Source organism: Triturus cristatus, chromosome 10 (genome assembly GCF_964204655.1).
Source record: "Triturus cristatus chromosome 10, aTriCri1.1, whole genome shotgun sequence".
NCBI lineage: Eukaryota > Metazoa > Chordata > Amphibia > Caudata > Salamandridae > Triturus > Triturus cristatus.
This window is the reverse complement of record NC_140593.1, coordinates 948,290,038-948,315,452: the sequence shown is the minus strand read 5'-3', so window position 1 is coordinate 948,315,452 and position 25,415 is coordinate 948,290,038. Positions and strand designations below refer to the sequence as shown.

The window sequence follows — 25,415 nt, the reverse complement described above, 5'->3', positions numbered from 1 at the left end:
AGATAATACCTTACTCTCTATTTGTGGTAGTGCGGGCGAGCAGTAAGACTTTATCAGATGGTAGTGTTAAGCATGTACTGTACACACTCAAGCAAGAAATGATGTCACACACTCAAAGCCTGAACTCAGACCAATTGTTTGTATCAAAAATATTTCTTCGTTGTATTTTTATTCAAAGAACCAAGCACGACTAAATGCAAATACATAGAATTCTACTTTTCCAGACAGATTGTTAACAAGCAAGCTGGATGAGAATGACTTTTGCTACAGGTTTGTGCAAAGATTCAATTACAGTTGAAATGCCTTTTGATTACTTTTCAGGTTACTTTTTCTACTCAGTGCGATATGCCTAGATATCACACTGGGACATTTCCTAGATAAAAGGTGAGTAAAATTTTTTTTTATCAAAACACAATTTCTCAGGTTTCCATACAAAAGAGGGGAAAAACAGTCAATGCAATCCTATGGAGAATAATGAGGTTATCGCGTTGCAGGTTAGAAAACAGTCTTGAGGGTTGAGTTTCTGGGGTTAGAACAAGAGGTCTCCCAGGGTCAAGGATGAACTCAAAAAGCACCCTTAGCGGCATTAGGGCAGCCGGGTGACGAATGCTAAGGCCTAATATTAGCCTATGGGGCTAGGGGGTCGTCTGTTGGTGGCTGCTCTTGGTCAGGCCACAAGGTTGAAGAAACAAAGCTCCTAGGGTTAAGCTCATGGCAAAGGGGGATCCAGGTTAGCACTCAAGGTGCACCCACAGCGGCACAGGGGCCGCCGGGTGCAGGGTGCTGTTTTGGCATCGGGTGCCCTGTTGTTTTCAATGGGAGTTGCCAGTTTTGGCTGCAGGCTCGATCCAGGAAGTCTTCCGGAGGAACAAACAGCTGGGCAGGTAAGTTGGAGTGCTCGGGACGTAGGTGCACCTCAGGTCCTCTTCTCCAGGGTGCAGGGTGGCTGGAGGCAGGGGTGCCTTTTGAGGTCGGATTTCACCTTACCGGGCCACTCATGTTGGGGGGTGGGGGTCTTTGTGCAGAGGCTGCAGGCGACGTCTGGGAGTCCTGCAGGGGGGTCAACCCACGGTGTACTGACTCTGGAGCACTGGGGGACCTCGCTAGGACCAGTGGGCCACTCGAACTCTGGCTGTAGGCGACAGGTGCAGTGGTGGTTCCAGGCATCAGGTTTCTTGGTCTTCAGTAGGCTTGGAGTCTTTCTTTGGAGATTCTTTTGAACAGAGCTGCTGTTCACAGGAGATCCGGTCTTTGTTGAAGGCAGTCAGTCCTCCCAGGGGTTCTGGAGGTCGCTGGCTGCAGGATGAGGCGACTTTTGGTGCAGGATCTCTGGAAACTGCAGATTGGCCAGTAGGGCTGGGGCCAAGTTAGTTCTTCTCTGCAGTCTCCTCTGCTGTGCGTCTTCTTTCGTCCTCCTTCGTAGGTTGCAGGAATCTATACCATTTACTCTTTATGGCTTTATAGCACTTACAAGGTCTCAGAAGGGACTTGGGCACTGTAGGGGTACAGTGATTATGCAACTGTACCCTCACCATTAGTATACTGCACCCAGCTAGAGGGTGTCTTACCTATACACTAGGCAGTGGGTTGCAGGCATGGCGCACAGATGTGTGCCATGTCGACTCGTCTCATTGTTTCTGCACCAAAACATGCAGCCTGCAATGGCAGTGTGTGTGTGTTTAAGTACAAGACCTCTAACGGTGGCACAATATGTACAGCAGCCCTTAGAGGACTTCCCTGGACACATTTCCCTGGGTACCCTTTACAAGGGACTTACATGTAGCCAAAGAGGTGCCAAATTGGGGGTACAAAGGTACAGTTTTGTGAAACAACAAAGGCCCTGGGAACCTGATTGGCATGGACCAGGGCACATCAAGTCAAAGTGCATCAGATATCTGGCAAAAAGTGAGGGGGTTACTGCAACCGAAACCCACTTTCCAACAAAGGGTCCCCCATCTTCAAGATTTTGGGGACTGAAAGTTGAGCTTCACCTCACTTCCTTAGGGGTGGGGTTGGCAGAGGTGAGCACACCTACTTTCCTTTAGAATTTTCCCGCCCAAAGTGGGGGTGTTAGCACCAGAGGTCGCATTATAAAGGCAGCAGGCCTTTGAAGGTCCCCTTTCCAAATAGCACGTGGCTCCTTGCGTGGGCATAGAACTGTATCAGTGTCCCAGGAAGGAGACACTGTATCGATTTTTCCTTAGGATAAAGATAAAAATCTAAAATGTTTCTGGCTCCAGTGGTGCAAAGGCATGCAGCTCCTCCCTTTCACAATACTGCTCTCTCTTTGGCCAAGAAGCATTCTGAAATGAGCTGTGGGATAAGAACCAGAAGAAGAGAATGAAATAGAAGGGACTATAATATCCTTGCCCCTCCCTTTTCAATACACATCTCCTATTTCATTTTTTCTAATGCTGGGGTTGAAGGGATAATATAAGGTAAGTTGGGGGGTGTTGGGTTGATCCTCCCGTCTCTCTACCTACACATCAACATAAAAAAGGTTTAGTGTACTGTGGGGCATGGCTAGCGGGAGCAGTGACAGATGTCCTTAGCTTTTTTTTAACAACTAGATCTTCATTTTTAAGGTGCTCCTGTATCCTCCAGTTGGGAAGACTATTCAGTTCTACAATATACTGTTTATTAAAAACAGGAAAGAAAGAATGTGTGCATTCCCTTCTCTGGTGCCCACTGTCATGCCTGTCACCACCCCACCCACCATGGGGGCATTGATTTAACTTTATCTTTTTGAAGTGGACTCACAATTGTAACAAACTGTTTTTTTTTCTATGGATTCACTTGCGCCACTTTCTGCCCTAACTTACCTTCAATGTGCCCCACAGGCGTGACTCCCTACTGTAAGAACAATTGTGTGGGTGTACTTCGCCTTCCCACATGTAATTATGGTTGTATACTTAGAATATTTTGTTTTTCCTTAGGAAATGAAGACCTTCATCCTTTCTTCTAAGGAAGTGTTCTCTATTTTGGCCATTGCTGCAAGCAAACCTTGTTGCTCTCTGGTCTCATGTTATTTGCTACTGTTTTCCTTGCTTTCAGTTTGCATCTCAGGGCTCCTCCCAATATTCTAGTCTTGTTGATGACCAGCATCTCTCTAGGGGTCGAAACATTGACTATACCCATATGAACCTTTCCTTATTTATTCTTGCCAGTGCTGAAACTATTACATTTATCTAAGCAACTCAAGACTTTAGTTACCTGGTCATTTCTTCATGCGTTAAACAACAGTTTGTTGTGGGAATCTCTTGAGCAGCTAGCACGCTATTTCACTATCTTATCTTTTTGCCACTTGCAATCCTTTTGTATTCTGCTCCAATAAAATTGTGAGTTTCTTTCTTAGGATGTCTCTCTATAAATGCTTAGACATTAATTGTATAAGGCATTTACTGGTTTTTAGGTCTCGCCTAGCGTTGCAGCGCGAATGCGCTGCCATCTCTTTGCGAGGCATGCAGTATATATACTGTAGTGTGGAAGCTTTGTGGACGTTCCGCCCACTCTCTGCCTATTGGCTTTTGTCTTACATGCTGCCTTCCGATTGGTTTGAGGCTTGTTAGTCCCTCCTCATTCATCATTTGTATCCTTCCATGGCTATTAGCCCCTTTACTCCTGACACTATTTTCTTTTAGCTCTCATATAGAGTTGCAGCGCGAATGCGCTGCCATCGCTTTTCGAGACATGCAGTATATACTGTAGTGTGGAAGCTCCGCCCACTCTCTGCCCATTGGCTTTGTGTTAAATGCTGCCTTCTGATTGGTTTGAGGCGTGTTAGTCCCTCCTCATTCATCATTTGTATCCTTCCACGGCTATTGGCCCCTTTACTCCTAACACTATTTTCTTTCCTGTCCTACCACCCCACCGCCCCTCCCTCAGTCTGTGACTTCTCACTCTCCCCCGCCCCCCCCACCACTCCTGTTTGTGTTTTCTTACCTGCCGGTAGTTCCATTTTCTTCTTTAATATTGCCACCTTGAAATATGCGAGTTCAAGATGCGTGCTGTACAAAAACTTCTTGTGTTTAATGAACTAGATTTTAATGTTACTCTAAATATAATAAGACTCTAGGCAACATTTGGGGTATGCATAGCAACTGACACCTCTTAGTTCACAAATGGCATTGTTGATGGGCGGGAGGAGAGGCAGTGTTTTAACTCATGCTTAAAATGAGCACTTTTAATAACTTCCTCTCAATTCAGTGCTATAATCTTGTGTACTGAGGTGACGCGCTAAAGAAATGCACTTTTTTGAATTTTGAAGAGACGTTATCGCACATTTACCTAATGTTTACTGTATGGGTAACATGTCGATCATTTTCACGGCTCGCCCACTGGCTTGTATACGTTTGGCTCGTCTCTGGCTGGCTCTACCTGTTAATATATTGGCCCGTGCACCTCTAACAAAGAGAGATGAATGGATACATGAGAGTGAGCCTGGTAGATGGTAGAGAAATAGACTGGTGCAGACAAACAGACAAAGTCAGTCTCCATTGCCTCACGTCAGAATCATCACTTTCAATAACCTGGAAATCTGCCGCAACTACCGCATGCCCCAACCTCATCCCCCTCACCTATTCTTAGCAGAAGCGGCAGATTCTGAGCTGTGCCCTGCTGGTGAAGAAGAGCACTGCAGAGTCTGTAGAAGCACTGGGATCCCTAGCCTCTCCGGGCGGGCACCTAAGCCTTCCGGGTGCCTTCACACTCAGTATAAATGAATACATTTTGTTCTGTGCTTTAGTCGCCTCTCTGTGAGCAATGTCTGGTGGATGAAGCTCTTTCAGAGAGGTGGTTGTGTACAAACAATCAACAGCCACAATACCGTACGTTTTGAACATGTAGTTAAATACCTGCTCATAGAGTACCTCATTGGCTGATCATTCCATGGCACTACCAAAATTACATTTGGACACATTTACTCAACTGTAAAACACTTCCTTCTATGGGTCATTTAACAACTCAGGATTTGGGTTTAGGTAAACTACTTTGGATGCTGTGTAAATAGTAAATACAAAAAATAATGCAATGAAACTAAGCAACCAGTACTGTCTAAAACACTGTTTAAACTGACACGCATTCTGGCATTTTGTTTAGTTAATTTCGATTTTCTCATAGATGCGAGTAAAATACTCTTAATATCTTAATGAAATCTGCACACTTTTAACTAATAGCACCGGGCAACCTTTGACAACTAGGCAATGAATACATTTTCATGTACCCCCAAAGCCCCCTTGCCCCCCTGGCAAACTTCATTGCCTCCCAGAGTTTGGGGGATAACCAAGACGCAGGAGAGTGAGTCAAATAGTCTAGAAAATTAAAGAGAAGCCGGGATTCGGATTCATATGCTCCGATCCCGATGGTTAGTCTGTAAGCACTACTTTTATTAATGAGTTTCGCATTAGTAAAGCACCACGGTGTGCATGTGTGGAGACACTTCACCCATGAGGTACGTGCCAAGCAATTGTTGACACAATCCACACTTTGCGTCTTTTTCAACATATTTATTACGAAGTGCAGGACCTTTCCAAGGGATGTTGCACACTACATACATTCACTCCAAAAATAAAACGTGTAGGTAAAACACATTGCCATTTACAATGTCAATAGCTCTAACTCACAAATGCGAGATCTATTTGCATTGCAAATGCTTGTTTTTTAATGACCAGTATAATTTCATGAACCACTGTTGTGTCTCACTTCTCCAGCCTAAGTTCCTGTGTGACTTATAGGGTATCCCTCTGATGTATCCATAGGAAGCACTAACTGAAAAACGGATTGGCTTCTCAAACCACAAGAAAGTTTCAGTTTGTGTTACCTTATTAGATGACGAGACTGACATCAAAAGAGGAGTTTATCAGAATGAGTCAATTTAAATTAAGGTTTGACTACCACCACCAGCTCGTAGAGAATGGGTGCAGAATCATTTCTGCTTGCTCATACTTTTGGAACTTGACAGGTTGTCAGACAGTAGCTCTGGATTTTTTTTGCAAGAGAAACATTTGCACCATTAATAAACAACATTAATAGAGATCTCCATAACTCAGTCTAAAGGTCATGTAACAGTAAACCGGCATAGTTAAACCATTCCTAATGCAGTTTTGGTGGCAGCTGCAAAAAAGTAAAGAAAAAGGATTCCAAAAAGGAAATATAATCGTTCTGGCTTACGGTTCAGGCTCAGAAGTGGTAACTGGTACGGCTCTTCTCAACAAGAACTTATTTTCAGGCACTGGAGGGATTTCTTCAGGCCGTACAACTAGCTTTTCCCTTTTTGAGTTCAAATCTTTTGATGGCTCCTCATTCAAACTGTTTTTAACAGAGTGGTGGCTGTAGAAAAAAAAGGCAAAACAGTGTATTGTTTACTCATCATTAGTATGTTAATTTGATGCACGGAAACAAACATCTTGGTACACAATTCTAGGGTCTTTGTACTTACTGTAATTGCATTCAAAAGTGGGAATGAGGTCACCCTGTGTTAGGTAAATTGAGAGGCAATGAGGGTGAGTAAGTGTGTCTGTGTCCCTTTTCCCTTAAAAGTAGACTTCTGGTCAAATAGGTGGCATAGACTGGGGTTGTCTGCTCTCACATTTAAGGAATCCATTAGGGGACTGACAACAAGCCAGAACCCTTGAGCATAAGCCTTAGCACAAACCGACAACTTCAGCACTTCTAGGCACAAGAGGTGTGAGCAAAATCATCCAAGTTTGATGGTGTACAACATACTGGTCCTATTGTCCTTCAAGACATGTACTGAATGTTTGCGGATGGAGGGCAGGAACGTCTTTAAGACAAGGCGGATCACTTCAAGCTCTAGCACACTGATACTGCACCCCTGCTTCTTTGGGGATCAAGGCCACTGATCTCCAAATTCAGCAAATGTGCACCCCAACCAAGGATGGAGCCATCCACTACCTCTGAAGATACCGTTGGAGATGGACAGAATGGTTACCTGCAAATCAAGTGCTCCAATACTGACCACCACTTAGCATCTTGTGTGGCCTCTGTGAAGACTTAGATCCGGTCGGTCAGAACAACTCAATGCTGAGCACATGGGTAGTGGAGGCACCACTGGAGGGCCCTTCATATGACATGTATCGTGGCTCTTTAGAATTATTGAGACTAGGAAACCCAAAAGACGCAGGACTGTCAGAGACGGAAGAAGTGCTAACTCCAAAAATATCAGTATTATAGCCCGTATGTTCCGGGTCTTCTGAGGAGGAAGGAAGTCTGAGGGGTGTTCTATCCAGCTCTGGTGCGATATAAAAAAATGCGCTTAGAGGGCTCTAGATTAGAGTTTGGCAAGTTGTTGGAAAATTCAAAATTGAAGAGCAGCAGCTGCCTTTGAGAGCTGGAAGGAAGGGAGATGTACAAATAGTAGGGATATGCTCTCCAGATGCCTGATCTTGTGTTTTGGGGCAGTGATGCTGAAGAAGAAATCTTTAGGTAGATCCAAATCAGACACTGGGTCTTGGACCCTACCATAAAAACAGCCACAACAATTGACTTCATTAGAAAATCTACTTTATGAAAAGATTAGTTCTATTAATTTAATCTCCTTGGCATCTAAAACCTTAACAGATGCTCAGAAAAACACAAAAAAACATATGTAACTTCCATACAAGGTTGTTATGATCGGACTAGGAATCCACCTCTTTAAAAGCAATATAAAGTCATTTTTAAATGATAGCGGATACGTCAAACATGAGCAAGGCAGAGAATCTACTTTTATTCTCTACAGAACCCATACCACCCCGCTCAGACTACAGACTGGTGAGGTTTAATATGAGAATATTTTTGGAGGTAATCTTGTGGCCGGGTTTAGGAGACATTAGCAGATGACATGCCTGCAGATACCTCCAAAACCAAATTCATACTAGAATACAGGTCTCAAGATTGCCAACCACAAAAAGTGGTATAGGGAATCTATTTGATTGGGTTTTGGTCTTTAAAAGCATATGGAAATGTCTCTTGACTGAGAGGTGGTGGAGCAAAGAGATGAGGGGCTTATGTTTAAAATGTTTCTTTCTTATAGGGAATTCAATAAAACTATTAGCAATTAAACTTTAACAGAACTGGAAATGGTTCATGCATGTGACTCAAGTAAAGACTGAAGGCTGGGAAGCCTAATATTTCAACAATGGTGCTGCAAAGGTTACAACTGAATTTCAATAACTACTGACATGAGGAACCCATAATCATTGCATCATTACAAGTTGCTATCAATGCAGAACTGTTGCTTTTCTTACAACTGTCTATCTTCATCTTTTTTGGAGTCTTGTGCTTGTTGTCGAGCACAGTTGAAGGAAATAAAACTGGCACAGTATCTTGAACTGGAGAAAAAGAACCCCCTTGCTTGCTCACAAAATGATGTGATTAATGCACACCAGGGAGAGAGGAGTTGCCCAATAATAGACCACATCTTTGTTGGAACCGGGTGCAGATGACAATGTAGAGAGAGCCTCCAGCTAGGTGGATTCTACTTCACAGAATTGATTTGACAAATGACTCATTAACCTTCCTAGAATAATAAGTCTGGGAGTCTGATCAAACCCAGAAAACTCAGCCTTTTCATCAGTATTCTGAAGGAGGAAGATCACCCTCTCTGCCCAATGCCCAGTAGTACTGTAATTATGTCTTCAGGTTTGAATAGGTTGTCTGGTATTATGGAATCCTGACTTTGAAAAGGTTGTCTGGTACTGTGGAATTCCAAATCTTGTAGCCCAAGAAATTCCCTACTGGAAGGGTAATGGATTAGGCAATGTTCAAACTGTGACCAAGAGGCACTGTAAAAACAACTACCACACCCAGCTTCAAATCCCTCTTAGATGTGATAGATGGCGCACGGTCCCAACAGCAATGGTCACCTCAAGTATTAGCCCCAATCTTCGACATCAACAGCGGGTACATCCTCCAAAACCCTAACCAGATTCCTCTGCTGAATGAGTTGAATTAACTGCATGACATGTTATTAAGCAGGAAATGCAGAGCTTGGACAAATGAGCTGGGGACCCATTGACAAAAGCTACACTTTAACACCATATATGGAAAAGGAAGAATTGTTTAAAGCCAAACAGAACTAATAAACAGAAGAAAATAATCTGTTTTAAAAAAAATGGAGACACCAATACCTAAGCTGACATTCAAGAAAGGGTGCTCATTTAAAGAAACCTTTTCTAAAACCTTGTTTTTGATTGAAAAACCAGCAACTGGGTTGGGACTGATAGTAAGTGGAAGGGTCTGTGAGAGTGATCGGAGCAATCATTCTAGGATCATTTTCGCACAAATGTGAAGTGATTTTCTTATTGAAAAAAGTATTTTCTGGCCGTACATATCATGCAGGGAAACCCCAAACACATGTAAAAAAGAATACCAAGAATAAGAGTATGTATCCATTGAATATTGCTTCCTTGCCCAACTACTGAACACACCATGTATTGTGCACATAAGGAATATGCTACTTACCAGTATGCATCTGTTCTTGGCATGTAGAGCTGCAGAGTTGTACACTTAGCATAGATCGCCATCTGGTGTTGGGCCCGGATGTTTGCAGTTTGTTTTTGTTCTTTGGACAGTCTTTGGAAGTCACGACTTCGGTGACTCCTCCTTCGGTCCGTACTGCGCATGGGCTTCGGCTCCATCCTCAGATTGTTTTTCGCCAACAGGGAAATGATGGAGCGTAGTAATAACAGTGAGAAACCCATGTGTGTTGTATCTAAATAAGATGGACTGGAACGGATACAGGTAGCCGGGGAGGCGGGTGGGCGTGTACAACTCTGCAGCTCTACATGCCAAGAACAGATGCATACTGGTAAGTAGCATATTCCGTTCGAGGCATATGAGCTGCAGATTGTACACTTAGCATAGATTATATAGCAGTACCCAACCTTAGCGGCGACCACAGGTATCCGTTGCAGCGGTTTGAAAAAGTGTCTTTAGTACAGCCTGGCCCACACTAGCTTGTTGCTTGGAATGCACGTCTACACAGTAATGTTTTGTGAAGGTGTGCGGTGTTGACCATGTGGCTGCTTTGCAGATGTCATCTAAGGGTATGTTCCCTAGAAAAGCCATAGAAGCCCCTAACTTTCTAGTAGAGTGGGCTTTAGGTGGAACAGATAATGTTCTTTTTGCATTTTGATAGCAAATTTGTATGCACTTTACAATCCACCTAGCTATCCCTGATTTAGAGATGGGGTTGCCTTTATGTGGTGGAGAGAAGGAAACGAACAATTGTTTAGTCTTCCTGAAAGGTTGCGTTCTTTGTATGTAGTACAGCACAGCCCTCTTAACATCAAGTGTGTGTAAGGCCCTTTCTGCAACAGATTGAGGTTGCGAGAAAAAGACAGGTAATTCCACCGATTGATTGAGATGGAAGGGGGAAATGACCTTGGGCAGAAACTTCGGATTTGTACGAAGTATGACCTTGCTGTGATGTATTTGTAGGAAGGGTTCCTGTATAGTGAACGCTTGTATTTCACCAACCCTTCTAAGGGAAGTGATAGCTACGAGGAAAGCTGTTTTCCAGGTGAGGAACTGTAGCTCACATTTATGCATTGGTTCGAAGGGTGGACCCATTAGCCGTGTAAGAACTACATTTAGATTCCATACAGGGGAAGGTGGTGCCCAGGGAGGAATTACTTGTTTAAGGCCTTCCATAAAGGCTTTAATAGCGGGCACTCTGAACAGTGATAAATGCTGTCTGTTTTGTAGATCAGCAGCAATCGCTGCTAGGTGTAGGCGTATGGATGAATATGCCAGGTTACACGTGTGAAGATGGAGCAGATAGCATATGATGTGCTGTATGGATGCATCTAAAGGGTTGATTGTATTGTTACGGCAGTAAATTACAAATCTTTTCTACTTTGGGGCATAGCATGCTCTAGTGGTAGGACGTCTGGCTTCCATGATGATGTTCATGCAATCAGGGGGAAGGTTAAGGTACCCAAATTCTAAGATTTCAGGAGCCAGATCGCAAGGTTGAGCTGAGCTGGGTCCGGGTGCCTGATTTCTCCATGGTTCTGGGTTAGGAGGCATGGGGACAGGTGCAGTTTTTGATGTGGTACCACCGATAGCTGTAGTAGTGTGGTGTACCACGGCTGCCTGGCCCATGTTGGGGCTACCAGAATGAGTGTGAGGGAGTGCTGCTGTAGCTTCCTTACCACTAATGGAATTAGCGGGAGAGGTGGAAAGGCGTATGCAAATCTGCCTGACCAGTTCATCCATATCGCATTGCCTTTGGACAATGGGTGTGGGTATCTGGCGGCGAAGCTTGGGCATTTTTTTTTTCGTGGGTGGCGAAGAGGTCTATCTGAGGATGCCCCCACTGTTGGAAGAATGGGTGAAGAACTTGTGGATGCAGTTCCCATTCGTGTAGTTGTTGTGTTTGTCTGCTGAGCAGATCTGCCATGGTGTTTTGTACGCCTGGAACATGCTGTGCCAGGAGAAAGATGTTTTGGGGAATTGCCCATCTCCATATGCTCTGGGCTAAGCGGGAGAGCGTGTCCCCCCCTGTTTTTGGATATAATACATTGCAGTCATGTTGTCTGTGCGAATGAGGACTGCTTTGCCCGAAATCTGTTTTTGAAAAGATTTTAGGGCTAGAAAGATCGCCAAGAGCTCCAGATGGTTGATGTGGAGCGATTTTTGCTGTGGCGTCCATAGACCTTGCATTGTGAGGTGTAAGAGGTACGCTCCCCAGCCGGAGAGCGATGCGTCCGCTGTTAGAATCACCTGAGGAACCGGGTCCAGGAACGGCCGCCCTTTGGAAAGGTTTGTGGTGTTCCACCACTGCAGAGAGTGATGGGTGCGGCCGTCCACCAACACCAGATCCGTCAGCTGACCCTGGGCCTGGTTCCACTGTCGTGCTAGGCACTCTTGAAGTGGACGCATGTGGAGTCTTGCATGGGGCACTATGAAAATGCAAGACGCCATCATTCCTATGAGCTTCATAAACACTCTTGCTGGAAGAGAGTGTTGAGGAAGGAATGTTTTGCGCAAGGCTTGTATGCTTGCGATTCTGGCTGAATTTGGATAGGCAATACCTTTGGAGGTGTCTATAGTTGCCCCAAGATATTGCTTTGTGTGAGATGGTAGGAGGTGGGACTTTTGGTAGTTTACCGTGAAGCCTAGCCGGTGGAGTAGTTGAATGATGCTGTTGGTATGTTGCACACATTGATTGGAGGACGTGGCTTTTATGAGCCAGTCGTCTAGATAAGGGAAGACGTGAATTTGTTGACGTCTGAGGTGTGCTGCTACAACTGCTAGGCATTTGGTAAACACCCGTGGTGCGGTGGTGACCCCGAAGGGGAGAACCGTGAATTGGTAATGCTGACCGTCCACCACGAACCTGAGGTACTTCCTGTGAGAAGGGTGTATTGGAATGTGAAAGTATGCGTCCTTCAGATCCAATGTAGTGAGAAAGTCTCCCTGACAGAGGAGCGGGAGGACTTGTTGTAGGGTGACCATGTGGAAATGGTCTGAATGTATGTACGCATTTAGAGGCCGGAGGTCCAGAATGGGCCTCAGGGTCCTGTCTTTCTTTGGTATAAGGAAATACAGGGAGTAGACCCCTAGATTTTGCTGATTGAGGGGGACCGGCTCTATAGCGTGTTTTTGGAGGAGGGAGAGCACCTCCTGTTTGAGCAGTGTGGAATGTTCTTGAGACATTGGACGGTGTCTTGGTGGGATATTGGGTGGGGTAGATGTTAGCTCGAGACAGTACCCTGACTGAATAATTTGGTTCACCCATTTGTCCGATGTTATGGATTCCCATGCGTGGATACATTTTTGTAGTCTTCCCCCGACCGGAGTGGGATGGTCTGGGGGGAGGGAAGGGAAGTCATTGTGTGGGCGGGGTTGCAAAACGGGTGGTAGTAGTTTTGCCCCTGCCCTTATTGTTGTTGCCTCTGTAACCACCCCTTTGGTTGCCCTTTGAAAAGGTATTTTGAGGAGGGGACTTGTAGGAGGTAGAGGCGCTATCGGTGGAGTAGCCTCTGCCTGTGCTACGAAAGGAGGAGCGTCGAAAGGAGCGTTTAGGGGCCTGTGATTGGAGTGCCCCCATAGACTTTGCTGTGTCGGTGTCCTTTTTCATCTTTTCCAATGCTTCGTCCACCTTTGGCCCAAAGAGAGTTTGTTGGTCAAAGGGGTGATTTAGTATGGACGCCTGGACTTCAGGCTTGAACCCTGAGATCCTGAGCCAGGCATGACGACGAAGCAGGACACTGGTATTTATGGCTCTAGAAGCAGTGTCGGCTGCATCGAGGGCACACTTAATGGAGGTGTTTGTAATTAGTTTACCCTCCTGTATCCGGTCATGAGCCTTGCGCTTGTGTTTTTCAGGGAGGTGCTGCATAAGAGCCTCAAGCTCGTCGTAGTGTGCTCTGTCATAGCGCGCAAGTAGCGCTTGTGTATTTGCAATGCGCCACACGTTTGCAGCTTGGGAGGCGGTGCGTTTGCCAGACGTGTCTAAAAGTTTGGATTCCTTATCTGGCGGTGGGGCTTCTCCCGCTTTCTAGCTGTGGACACAACTAGGGAATCTAAGGGAGCAGGGCCCCTAATGTATGCAGGGTCTGTGGGTGCCGCCTTGTACTTTTTTTTCTATTCTAGGGTTCAGTACCCTGGCCCTGACAGGGTCTTTGAACACCTCCGCAGCATGCTTGGTGACACCTTTAAGCATGGGCTAAATAGACGTGGACTTGTCCTGAATGTCAAATGTGTCCAGTAGGAAGTCGTCTTCCACTGGTTCGCTATGCATGTCCACCCCATGGTAGTGTGCTGCTCTCTGCACTAAGTGGTGAAACCCTATGGAGTCCTCAGGGGGAGACGGCCTGGATGGGTATAGGTCGTCCTGAGGTATATCTGGAATGTCAGGGTTTTGGTAGTCTTCCCATGGGTCTGGGGTCCCCGGTGGAGTGGGGTCCATTGGGGCGTCCGCCGGGTCATAATCTGGATCCCCGTAATCCGGATCTGGGGATGGGGGTCGGGGAGCGATGAGGTAAGGGTGGCGGAGACCTGGGAGGGGTGGAGGGGGGGAGGAGGCAGAGGAGGAGATAGTGGGGAGGGCACTCTGAGAGGAGAAGTAGCAGAGTCCTTCCGCTTGGGTGGTGGAGGAGGGGCCGGTGTGTCAAGACGTCTTTTCTTGACAACTAAAGTCAATAGCCCAGTCTTTGGATCTTTAAATAGAGTCTTTTGCAAAGGGTCTGGTGTAAAGAGGTCCAGTGGCACCGAATCGTCCGCTGGCGCCGAGGTTTTCGGAGCCAAGGGTTTCGATGGTTTCTGTTGCTTTTTTGGAACCTCCGGTTTTTTCGGCGTCGAAGGAGTTTTCGGCGCCGGAGCGTCGGTGCCGACAGATTTGTGTTTGTGTTTTGTCGGCACCGAGAGTCCAGGCTTCGGCACCGGTGGTTTCGGAGTCGAGCTGTGTATCACTTTCTTCGGTGCCGGATGGTGTTTATCGGCACCAGGCGTCAGCTGGCTCGAGCCCGAGCTGCCGTGAGACTTTTGAGGCTTCGACACCGGGCCCGAAGGTGGGGTGATAGAAGCTGTGTGCTTGGTTTTACCCAGGCCTGCAGGCGAGGGTGTAACCTGAGTCTCTTTGGTTTTGGGCGCGGGGGTGGGAGGGGGTACAGTACTCACGACCCGCTGCGCCGGTGTGATGTCTTCCACGTCGGAGTCGTCGGCCTCGGAAGCGCTGACGACGTCGTCCTCCTGCTCGGCGTGTAGTTGCCCCGAAGCTCCGGCGTCGTCTCCGAAGATGTCCGGTGGAGCTGCGGTCGATGAGTGCGCCATGGTGCGTCGAGCTCTTCGATCCCGGATAGTCTTTTGTGATCGAAAAGACTTACAGGCGGGGCAGTCTCTAGCCTCGTGTTCTGGGGAGAGGCAAAGGTTACACACCTGGTGGAGGTCGGTGTGGGGAAATTTAGACCCACATTTTGGGCACTTTTTGAACGGAGTCCTTTCCATCGGCCGGTACCGGAGTCGAGGAGGGCCCGAAGGCCGGTGCCGATGTACGGGATGGAGAAAAGTGCCGCTTCGAGAGATGAAGATTGATGAAGAAACTCTAAGAACGAGGATATTCCGTCGAGGCTGGAACCGTAGAAGTTCGAAGCCGGAGCACGAAGTATCACATCCGAGCCCGATGGCGGAAAAAAGCAATCTGAGGATGGAGCCGAGGCCCATGCGCAGTACGGACCGAAGGAGGAGTCACCGAACTCGTGACTTCCAAAGACTGTCCAAAGAACAAAAACAAACTGCAAACATCCGGGCCCAACACCAGATGGCGATCTATGCTAAGTGTACAATCTGCAGCTCATATGCCTCGAACACTTAGTTTGATTATATATATATATACACATATATATATATACATACATACATACATACATATATATACACACACACTTCATATTGTGTTAGAGAAATAGAAAAAAAACACCTCTTCAAGTAAAGATTGTGAGCAACGGGGATAACATGCTCACCTAGGAATGCAAAACAATTGTATTATGATAGCAGACTCTGCTAAGTAATAAAGGTAAAGTAGTACTCCTTTACAATTTTTTTACGCAGTCGTAAATAGTTTAGTTTATTGCCCAAAAAACATCTAAAATTGGAATACATAGGAAGCAGTCATACACAATTACCCTTTTACTAATAGGATGTTGGACCTTTTGGGGGCGATTCGCAGAGCATTAGAGTACTCCTGAAGGACTACCTCTTCCTCATAATGCTTTGTGAATCATCCTCTATACAAGCTGCCCTTTGTCAGTGCATTTTAAAGCATTTAAAAATCTACAGCTCACCTTCTTTGATTTGCATGTCGTTTTGTCCTCGACTCCTCTTTCCTCCTCTCTTCCTTCCTGACTGCTTCTTTTCTTCTGTCTTCTTTTCTTGGCTGTTCATTCCTACGCTCTTCCTTCCTTCTTTTTTGTTCCTGTTTAGCTCTCATTTTAGTTTTTCTCTTTCGCTTTCTCTTCCGTGTCTTCTCAAGTTCAAGATCACTTTCAGAGATAGAGGTGTCTGAAGATGTTGCAGATTTGGAAGATGAATCTGTAGCCTCAGGAACAGATATGAGAGTTGTACTTTTTGCTGAAAGTAAACTTTCTGGGCCAGGTGAAACCTTTGCAATTTTTTTAAATCCTGGAGCTTCAGAAACAGTTGGAACTTTCATAATTTTCTCTGAAACAGACGTTTCTTTGGCAGATTGAACTTTTGCAATTTTGTCTAAAACAGCAGCTTCAAGGATTGGTGGACCTTTTGCTATCTTCTTTGAAATAGACGCATCATGACTTGGTAGGACCTTTGTATCTTTCTTTGAAAAAGATGCTTCTGGAACTGAGGGAATTTTGGAAATTTTCTCTGAAATAGATGCTTCAGGAACAGGCCCAACTTTTGTAATGGTCTTTGAAATAAGAACTTCAGGCACTGATGGAACACATGTGCTCCTGTCTTTAGTATACAAATATAAAAAGAAAAACAATAAAACAAACTAATACATCTGGAATAAAACCAACTATGGAAATTACATCAAATTATGTAAAACACTGTAATTTGGGATTTCTTTAACAAGAGAAGCAACTAAAGCAGTTCTGTCAAGAAGGGACCCAAGATGTAACAATTATGCATATCTTTCTAAATTTGTTTTTTCACACCTCTGTGCTATTATGCATTTGGTAGATATTTCTTCACTTTTAGATTCTCAGAGTTGCTTGGACCGACAGAAAACCTGTGGTTGGCCCTGTGTAGCATAGCGCAAAAGCACACCCCGTGCAGAGCTTAGGTGATGCTCTACTATCTGTACTCCCCAGTCTCTTTTAGTTTTCTGGTTGCTGTTGAGGACACAGGTCCGTTCAAGGAGACAATACTAGCATCCTAGAGGCCTGCGTTGCTTATACTTATCATAGAATTTAATTCCCTTAATATAATTGGCTATTTTTGGTTGTCACATTTTTACCCCATTAATAGTTGGTGAAATATCTAGATTTGTAATGGACCCAAAGAAGGGTATAGACAGGCCGGCGGGCCAGGGTCAGTTCTTCAACATGTCAAGTCCACTGATCAAAATTCTTGCTATGTGGAAGAGGCCAAAGAATACAGAAATCTGATCTCAAGAGATATATCCAGATTGGCACAAAGCACTGCATGTTTCCTGAGAAATACAAATTGTGTGCTATCTACGGAGCACATACGTTCCCTCCTCAAAGTGGAACTTGAACTTGCAACTTCAGAGGCAAGTCCAAGAGTAAAAGGTGAATGGGAGTCCCTTGCTCACTTTGCCACTGGATTCAAGCAAGCCTTGCTGAAGACGGCTGAAATGCCAGAAACCGGTCCTAGGAAGCTTGTTTCCGGTCCAGGGAAGACAGGGTTTGGCAGTTCGGGCTGGACTGTTCCCATGAGGCACAGGGTCAGACTGATTTGCATATGGCCATGTCTGAACTGGGGTGGCAGAGTGGGCTAAAGAACGGCGATGGATTAAACCCAGATCAGTTGACTGGGGGTGAGTGCTTGCAATGTTCAACACTCCGTCCATCATTTCCTTTGGTTTTGCTCTGAGGCATATGAAGACATTAGGAGTACGTTTTGACCAGCAGGAAGTCAACAGCTCTTGATAGCGATTAAGAAGCCATTTGGTGCTTTGTCATCTTGTAAAACTGCCTGGTGGGTAAGGTTGATAATGGAAGAAGGCTGAGGTGTTTGGATACCTTCCAGAAAGGGCAATATGGGGTTCAAAGCATTTGCTGTGGGGAGTCATCTGGACGATACCATGATTGTGGTAGAGGAGTCTTCTGACTGACCTTTAAGTTGCTGAGGTGGGACCTAAAGACAGCTGTGCATAAACTAATGCCCTAAAAGATCACAAAGTTTAGACAGTTTTGTAATGAGGAGCCGGCTAGGATTCTCCCAAGTAATGTGATGGACTGGTGAACTCTAACCAGTACAGTTTACTTCAAGTTACCACTGCTAAAGAGGGTTTCACCAATTCATTAAACGGGGTGCACTTTTCCCACCATGATACTGAATATTGTCAAAAAACAACAAGTCAAATTAGTGTTTGTTATTTATCACAGGCGGTTAAATTCATCTACTGTTACAAACTGGCGAAGACAGACTGAAGAGCAGAAATACATTAACAAATAAAACCATAAAATCATTTTCATATCACTGTATTCTCAATATTCCCAGACTTAACTTTTCTCTAAAGACCATTTAGATACATGACCAATTGAGACATTACCCCTCATTTCAAAACCCTGACATGGGTATGCCGTCACATGTAGCACTACACAGAGAAACATATGGTTTACTTGGACACACCCAGAAGAATTTCCTACCCTTCTTTGTTGGTTTCTAGTATAACTGGGTTGTATGATTAAATTAAAAAAGCTACCCACTACCCAAAGCAGACTATCCGTACCAAGAGGGGGTATAATTCTTAACTGTAGAAATTGTATAACTCCCTCGCGATTGCACATTTTAGGAGACGGTTGATATGAGTGGCCAAGACATACTATAGACAAAGCAGCTCTGAAAGTTGTTAACTTACCATCATTTGGTTGCTGTGTTTGAAGCAGTCCACAATCAATAACTCGTACATCAGCATATGGTCTACTTGCTGCATCAGTTTTTAGATTTTCTATAGTTTCGATAACCTCAAATCCAGAAATAACCAATCCGAATACTACATGCACACTAAGGAATTGCAAACAAATATAATTATTTTTTTTCTCTACAGTGATTCCGTAAAAATACTTAAACATTAACCTTACCTAAATGCAAACAAATAATTACAACTTATTCATTCTCTTGAATAAGTCTCAACACCTTAAATTCTTTGCAATGAAAACTTACACCACCATGGTTGAAGAATGCTTATATTTGTGTGTTGTGTGTGCATATTGGTTTAGTGAGTTTAATGGTAATGCCAATAAAGCAGACTTTTGGTTTCAATATCCAACAATCCTGCTCTGAAATCTTACCGTCCCACACAATGACAGTGTAAAGTAAAAAGAAGACCAAAGAGAAGCAATGTGGTAGTAGTAGCAGTTGAAGCCTGAGTAAGATGATCTGAGAGAAAGGATAAAAAACAAGAAATGGACACAATCAGATTTATAACCCATCCCCTTATCAATGGTATCAATTGCAGCTTCCCATTAGCACTCCCACTCTTTAGATCAGTGCCTATGAGCACGCGCTTCCCTACAAAGATCCAAGGAAAGCTGACTAAGAAAACCAATGACTGTTCTGTTCACAAACATGGGCAATAACTTGGGCAACTCCACTTTTATATTTACCCCAATTTACAAGCACACGGTGTACGTTTTCCAAACTGAATTTCACTTTCTTCTTTCACCCCTCTCAAATAATACTACTGTAACTTAAATCTAGTCTTTTAAATTCTGATTACAAATATCAACCAAACGAGCAACAATGTAATAGATTTCCAAAAGTGTTCATCGTGACTAAGTTCAAGTCAACTGCATGTATTTTTCAAATTACTCAAGTTCTTTGCCATGAAATCTTAGGCAAGGCACAGAACCCGAACATTCACGAATGCCCCGTTATAACCATAAGAAAAGGACTACAAAACTGAAAACCGGAGGTGGGGTTTACCCTTGTATGCATAAAGGACTACTCTAATATAGAACACACTTTTCTACCACTAAATTCCTGGATAGATCTTGCAACACAATTCCACAGCAGCTAAAGCAATGTGAAGGTTCAATCAAGCCAAAAGCCAACGCGGTATTAAAGTTGACTTTCAACAAGACTTGCTTTTTAGATTTAAAGAATGTATGTGAATGCAATACCAAATTTTATAACAGAAAGACAATGTCACTATTACTTTGACTATCAAAGATAAACACCTTACAAAGAAGTCCACACGGCGACTACTATCAATTTAAGGAAATAGAGACCATCTAACATGTAGTATGCACACACTTCGAGACATGCTGTATTTAGTTATGGACTGGAAGCTCTGCCCATCTTTTCAATTGGCTCCTGTTACTGTGCTTTGTACATTGCGGCTTTTGATTCTTGAATAGGCTTAGTAGTCCATCCTTAGTACCTCCTTTTCTAACCTCCCATGAGGACTGCCCCTCTTATGTGTTGTTACTCAGTATGTTTTATTTAGTCTGTGAGCACTATTTTCTTAACTGACTTTTTCCTATTGCACGCACGCCATGCTTTCCTGCAACCACTTTTTTTTTTTTTTTAAACAGCGCAGCCGCATTTTATCTTATGTTTTTTGCTCCGGAAATAGCAGCCGCACCATTAACGTTGTGCACGCCATAATACATTTTTTAAAAGCACCGCAGTTTTAAGCTGCGCTTTATGTTCTTTTTTTCAAACATGAGGCACGCTTCAGATTTGAGAATAGCGGCTGCGCATTTCTTTTGTTATGCATGGTTCGCCCAAAATCAACAAACACTCAACAATGGCGACCGCGCAGCTCACAGACCCTTAACCCTGTCCCACCCCCGTGCGCCACACTTTAGGTTTCAGCACGGCACCCGCTTTCATATTAACAACAGGGGCGCTGAGCTTTATGTCGCAACACAGCGCCTGCTTGTCTACTCTCTGCTTGACTGTCTGCTCCTCATCCCCATCTCGATCCCCGGGCGCAACACTTTAGGTTGCAGCATGGCGCCCACTGTCATATTAACAACATGGACGCCACGCTTAATATTTCAGCAGGCGCCCGCTTTTACGACAGTTTTTTTCTTTTAAATTAGCATGGCGCCCGCTTCACGGGCCCGCCATATGGATAACTTTTTTTTTTATTAGCAAGTTATTGATCTGTTTTCACTTTCACAATGACAGCCATGGGATGACTAGGGCTTTGCTGTAGTTTCTTGAAAATGGCTCTGCTGCCATACATCTTCTGTTTACTGCCACTGGTGTCTGTGATCGTTACAAAGTAGTGAGGTGCTTTACAAGCAACTTCTGAGGACAGCTAAAATGACATTAAATAAAGAGCACTCCAGCTCTGATAACACAAAGGAACCAGTTAGGTAGCATTTAAACAAACTCATTTAGACAAAACTGTTGTAGAAAGCAGCCATCAAGTGTGGGAAGAAAGGAATATGCTACTTACCAGTATGCATCTGTTCTTGGCATGTAGAGCTGCAGAGTTGTACACTTAGCATAGATCGCCATCTGGTGTTGGGCCCGGATGTTTGCAGTTTGTTTTTGTTCTTTGGACAGTCTTTGGAAGTCACGAGTTCGGTGACTCCTCCTTCAGTCCGTACTGCGCATGGGCTTCGGCTCCATCCTCAGATTGTTTTTCGCCAACATGGAGCGTAGTAATAACAGTGAGAAACCCATGTGTGTTGTATCTAAATAAGATGGACTGGAACGGATACAGGTAGCCGGGGAGGCGTGTACAACTCTGCAGCTCTACATGCCAAGAACAGATGCATACTGGTAAGTAGCATATTCCGTTCGAGGCATATGAGCTGCAGATTGTACACTTAGCATAGATTATCTAGCAGTACCCAACCTTAGCGGCGACCACCGGTATCCGTTGCAGCGGTTTGAAAAAGTGTCTTTAGTACAGCCTGACCCACACTAGCTTGTTGCTTGGAATGCACGTCTACACAGTAATGTTTTGTGAAGGTGTGCGGTGTTGACCATGTGGCTGCTTTGCAGATGTCATCTAAGGGTATGTTCCCTAGAAAAGCCATAGAAGCCCCTAACTTTCTAGTAGAGTGGGCTTTAGGTGGAACAGATAATGTTCTTTTTGCCTTTTGATAGCAAATTTGTATGCACTTTACAATCCACCTAGCTATCCCTGATTTAGAGATGGGGTTGCCTTTATGTGGTGGAGAGAAGGAAACGAACAATTGTTTAGTCTTCCTGAAAGGTTGCGTTCTTTGTATGTAGTACAGCACAGCCCTCTTAACATCAAGTGTGTGTAAGGCCCTTTCTGCAACAGATTGAGGTTGCGAGAAAAAGACAGGTAATTCCACCGATTGATTGAGATGGAAGGGGGAAATGACCGTGGGCAGAAACTTCGGATTTGTACGAAGTATGACCTTGCTGTGATGTATTTGTAGGAAGGGTTCCTGTATAGTGAACGCTTGTATTTCACCAACCCTTCTAAGGGAAGTGATAGCTACGAGGAAAGCTGTTTTCCAGGTGAGGAACTGTAGCTCACATTTATGCATTGGTTCGAAGGGTGGACCCATTAGCCGTGTAAGAACTACATTTAGATTACATACAGGGGAAGGTGGTGCCCTGGGAGGAATTACTCGTTTAAGGCCTTCCATAAAGGCTTTAATAGCGGGCACTCTGAACAGTGATAAATGCTGTCTGTTTTGTAGATAAGCAGCGATTGCTGCTAGGTGTAGGCGTATGGATGAATATGCCAGGTTACACCTGTGAAGATGGAGCAGATAGCATATGATGTGCTGTATGGATGCATCTAAAGGGTTGATTGTATTGTTACGGCAGTAAATTACAAATCTTTTCCACTTTGCGGCATAGCATGCTCTAGTGGTAGGACGTCTGGCTTCCATGATGATGTTCATGCAATCAGGGGGAAGGTTAAGGTATCCAAATTCTAAGATTTCAGGAGCCAGATCGCAAGGTTGAGCTGAGCTGGGTCCGGGTGCCTGATTTCTCCATGGTTCTGGGTTAGGAGGCATGGGGACAGGTGCAGTTTTTGATGTGGTACCACCGATAGCTGTAGTAGTGTGGTGTACCACGGCTGCCTGGCCCATGTTGGGGCTACCAGAATGAGTGTGAGGGAGTGCTGCTGTAGCTTCCTTACCACTAATGGAATTAGCGGGAGAGGTGGAAAGGCGTATGCAAATCTGCCTGACCAGTTCATCCATATCGCATTGCCCTTGGACAATGGGTGTGGGTATCTGGCGGCGAAGCTTGGACATTTTTTGTTTTCGTGGGTGGCGAAAAGGTCTATCTGAGGATGCCCCCACTGTTGGAAGAATGGGTGAAGAACTTGTGGATGCAGTTCCCATTCGTGTAGTTGTTGCGTTTGTCTGCTGAGCAGATCTGCCATGGTGTTTTGTACGCCTGGAACGTGCTGTGCCAGGAGAAAGATGTTTTGGGGAATTGCCCATCTCCATATGCTCTGGGCTAAGCGGGAGAGCTGGGGAGAGTGTGTCCCCCCCCCTGTTTTTGGATATAATACATTGCAGTCATGTTGTCTGTGCGAATGAGGACTGCTTTGCCCGAAATCTGTTTTTGAAAGGATTTTAGGGCTAGAAAGATCGCCAAGAGCTCCAGATGGTTGATGTGGAGCGATTTTTGCTGTGGCGTCCATAGACCTTGCATTGTGAGGTGTAAGAGGTGCGCTCCCCAGCCGGAGAGCGATGCGTCCGCTGTTAGAATCACCTGAGGAACCGGGTCCAGGAACGGCCGTCCTTTGGAAAGGTTTGTGGTGTTCCACCACTGCAGAGAGTGATGGGTGCGGCCGTCCACCAACACCAGATCCGTCAGCTGACCCTGGGCCTGGTTCCACTGTTGTGCTAGGCACTCTTGAAGTGGACGTATATGGAGTCTTGCATGGGGCACTATGAAAATGCAGGACGCCATCATTCCTATGAGCTTCATAAACACTCTTGCTGGAAGAGAGTGTTGAGGAAGGAATGTTTTGCGCAAGGCTTGTATGCTTGCGATTCTGGCTGAATTTGGATAGGCAATACCTTTGGAGGTGTCTATAGTTGCCCCGAGATATTGCTTTGTGTGAGATGGTAAGAGGTGGGACTTTTGGTAGTTCACCGTGAAGCCTAGCCGGTGGAGTAGTTGAATGGTGCTGTTGGTATGTTGCACACATTGATTGTAGGACGCGGCTTTTATTAGCCAGTCGTCTAGATAAGGGAAGACGTGAATTTGTTGACGCCTGAGGTGTGCTGCTACAACTGCTAAGCATTTGGTAAACACCCGTGGTGCGGTTGTGACCCCGAAGGGGAGAACCGTGAATTGGTAATGCTGACCGTCCACCACGAACCTGAGGTACTTCCTGTGAGAAGGGTGTATTGGAATGTGAAAGTATGCGTCCTTCAGATCCAAGGTAGTGAGAAAGTCTCCCTGACAGAGGAGCGGGAGGACTTGTTGTAGGGTGACCATGTGGAAATGGTCTGAATGTATGTACGCATTTAGAGGCCGGAGGTCCAGAATGGGCCTTAGGGTCCCGTCTTTCTTTGGTATAAGGAAATACAGGGAGTAGACCCCTAGATTTTGCTGATTGACGGGGACCTGCTCTATAGCGTGTTTTTGGAGGAGGGAGAGCACCTCCTGTTTGAGCAGTGTGGAATGTTCTTGAGACATTGGACGGTGTCTTGGTGGGATATTGGGTGGGGTAGATGTTAGCTCGAGACAGTACCCTGACCGAATAATTTGGTTCACCCATTTGTCCGATGTTATGGATTCCCATGCGTGGATAAATTGTTGTAGTCTGCCCCCGACCGGAGTGGGATGGTCTGGGGGGAGGGAAGGGAAGTCATTGTGCGGGCGGGGTTGCGGAACGGGTGGTGTTAGTTTTGCCCCTGCCCTTATTGTTGTTGCCTCTGTAACCACCCCTTTGGTTGCCCTTTGAAAAGGTATTTTGAGGAGGGGACTTGTAGGAGGTAGAGGTGCTATCGGTGGAGAAGCCTCTGCCTGTGCCACGAAAGGATGAGCGTCGAAAGGAGCGTTTAGGGGCCTGTGATTGGAGTGCCCCCATAGATTTTGCTGTGTCTGTGTCCTTTTTCATCTTTTCCAACGCTTCGTCCACCTTTGGCCCAAAGAGAGTTTGTTGGTCAAAAGGGTGATTTAGTATGGACGCCTGGACTTCAGGCTTGAACCCTGAGATCCTGAGCCAGGCATGACGACGAAGCAGGACACTGGTATTTATGGCTCTAGAAGCAGTGTCGGCTGCATCGAGGGCACACTTAATGGAGGTGTTTGTAATTAGTTTACCCTCCTGTATCAGGTCATGAGCCTTGCGCTTGTGTTTTTCGGGGAGGTGCTGCATAAGAGCCTCAAGTTCGTCATAGTGTGCTCTGTCATAGCGCGCAAGTAGCGCTTGTGTATTTGCAATGCGCCACATGTTTGCAGCTTGGGAGGCGGTGCGTTTGCCAGACGCGTCTAAAAGTTTCGATTCCTTGTCTGGCGGTGGGGCTTCTCCTGAGGACTGGGAGTTAGCCCGCTTTCTAGCTGTGGACACAACTAGGGAATCTAAGGGAGCAGGGCCCTTAATGTATGCAGGGTCTGTGGGTGCCGCCTTGTACTTTTTTTCTATTCTAGGGTTCAGTACCCTGGCCCTGACAGGGTCTTTGAACACCTCTGCAGCATGCTTGGTGACACCTTTAAGCATGGGCAAAATAGACGTGGACTTGTCCTGAATGTCAAATGTGTCCAGTAGGAAGTCGTCTTCCACTGGTTCGCTATGCATGTCCACCCCATGGTAGTGTGCTGCTCTC

General features: G+C 45.3%; 1 protein-coding gene across 5 annotated transcripts in view; it reads right to left on the bottom strand.

Moving 5' to 3' along the window:
- The window catches only part of NKTR (natural killer cell triggering receptor), a 376,878-nt gene that overhangs the window by 159,135 nt on the left and 192,328 nt on the right, over positions 1-25,415 (bottom strand). For all 5 annotated transcript variants that reach the window (XM_085628781.1, XM_085628782.1, XM_085628783.1 and 2 more), the window contains 3 exons: positions 18,533-18,678; positions 15,792-16,437; positions 6,169-6,327 (listed from right to left, as the gene is read on the bottom strand). In XM_085628781.1, coding sequence (XP_085484907.1) covers positions 6,169-6,327; positions 15,792-16,437; positions 18,533-18,678 — 951 coding nt within the window. The remainder of the gene's footprint in view (positions 1-6,168; positions 6,328-15,791; positions 16,438-18,532; positions 18,679-25,415) is intronic.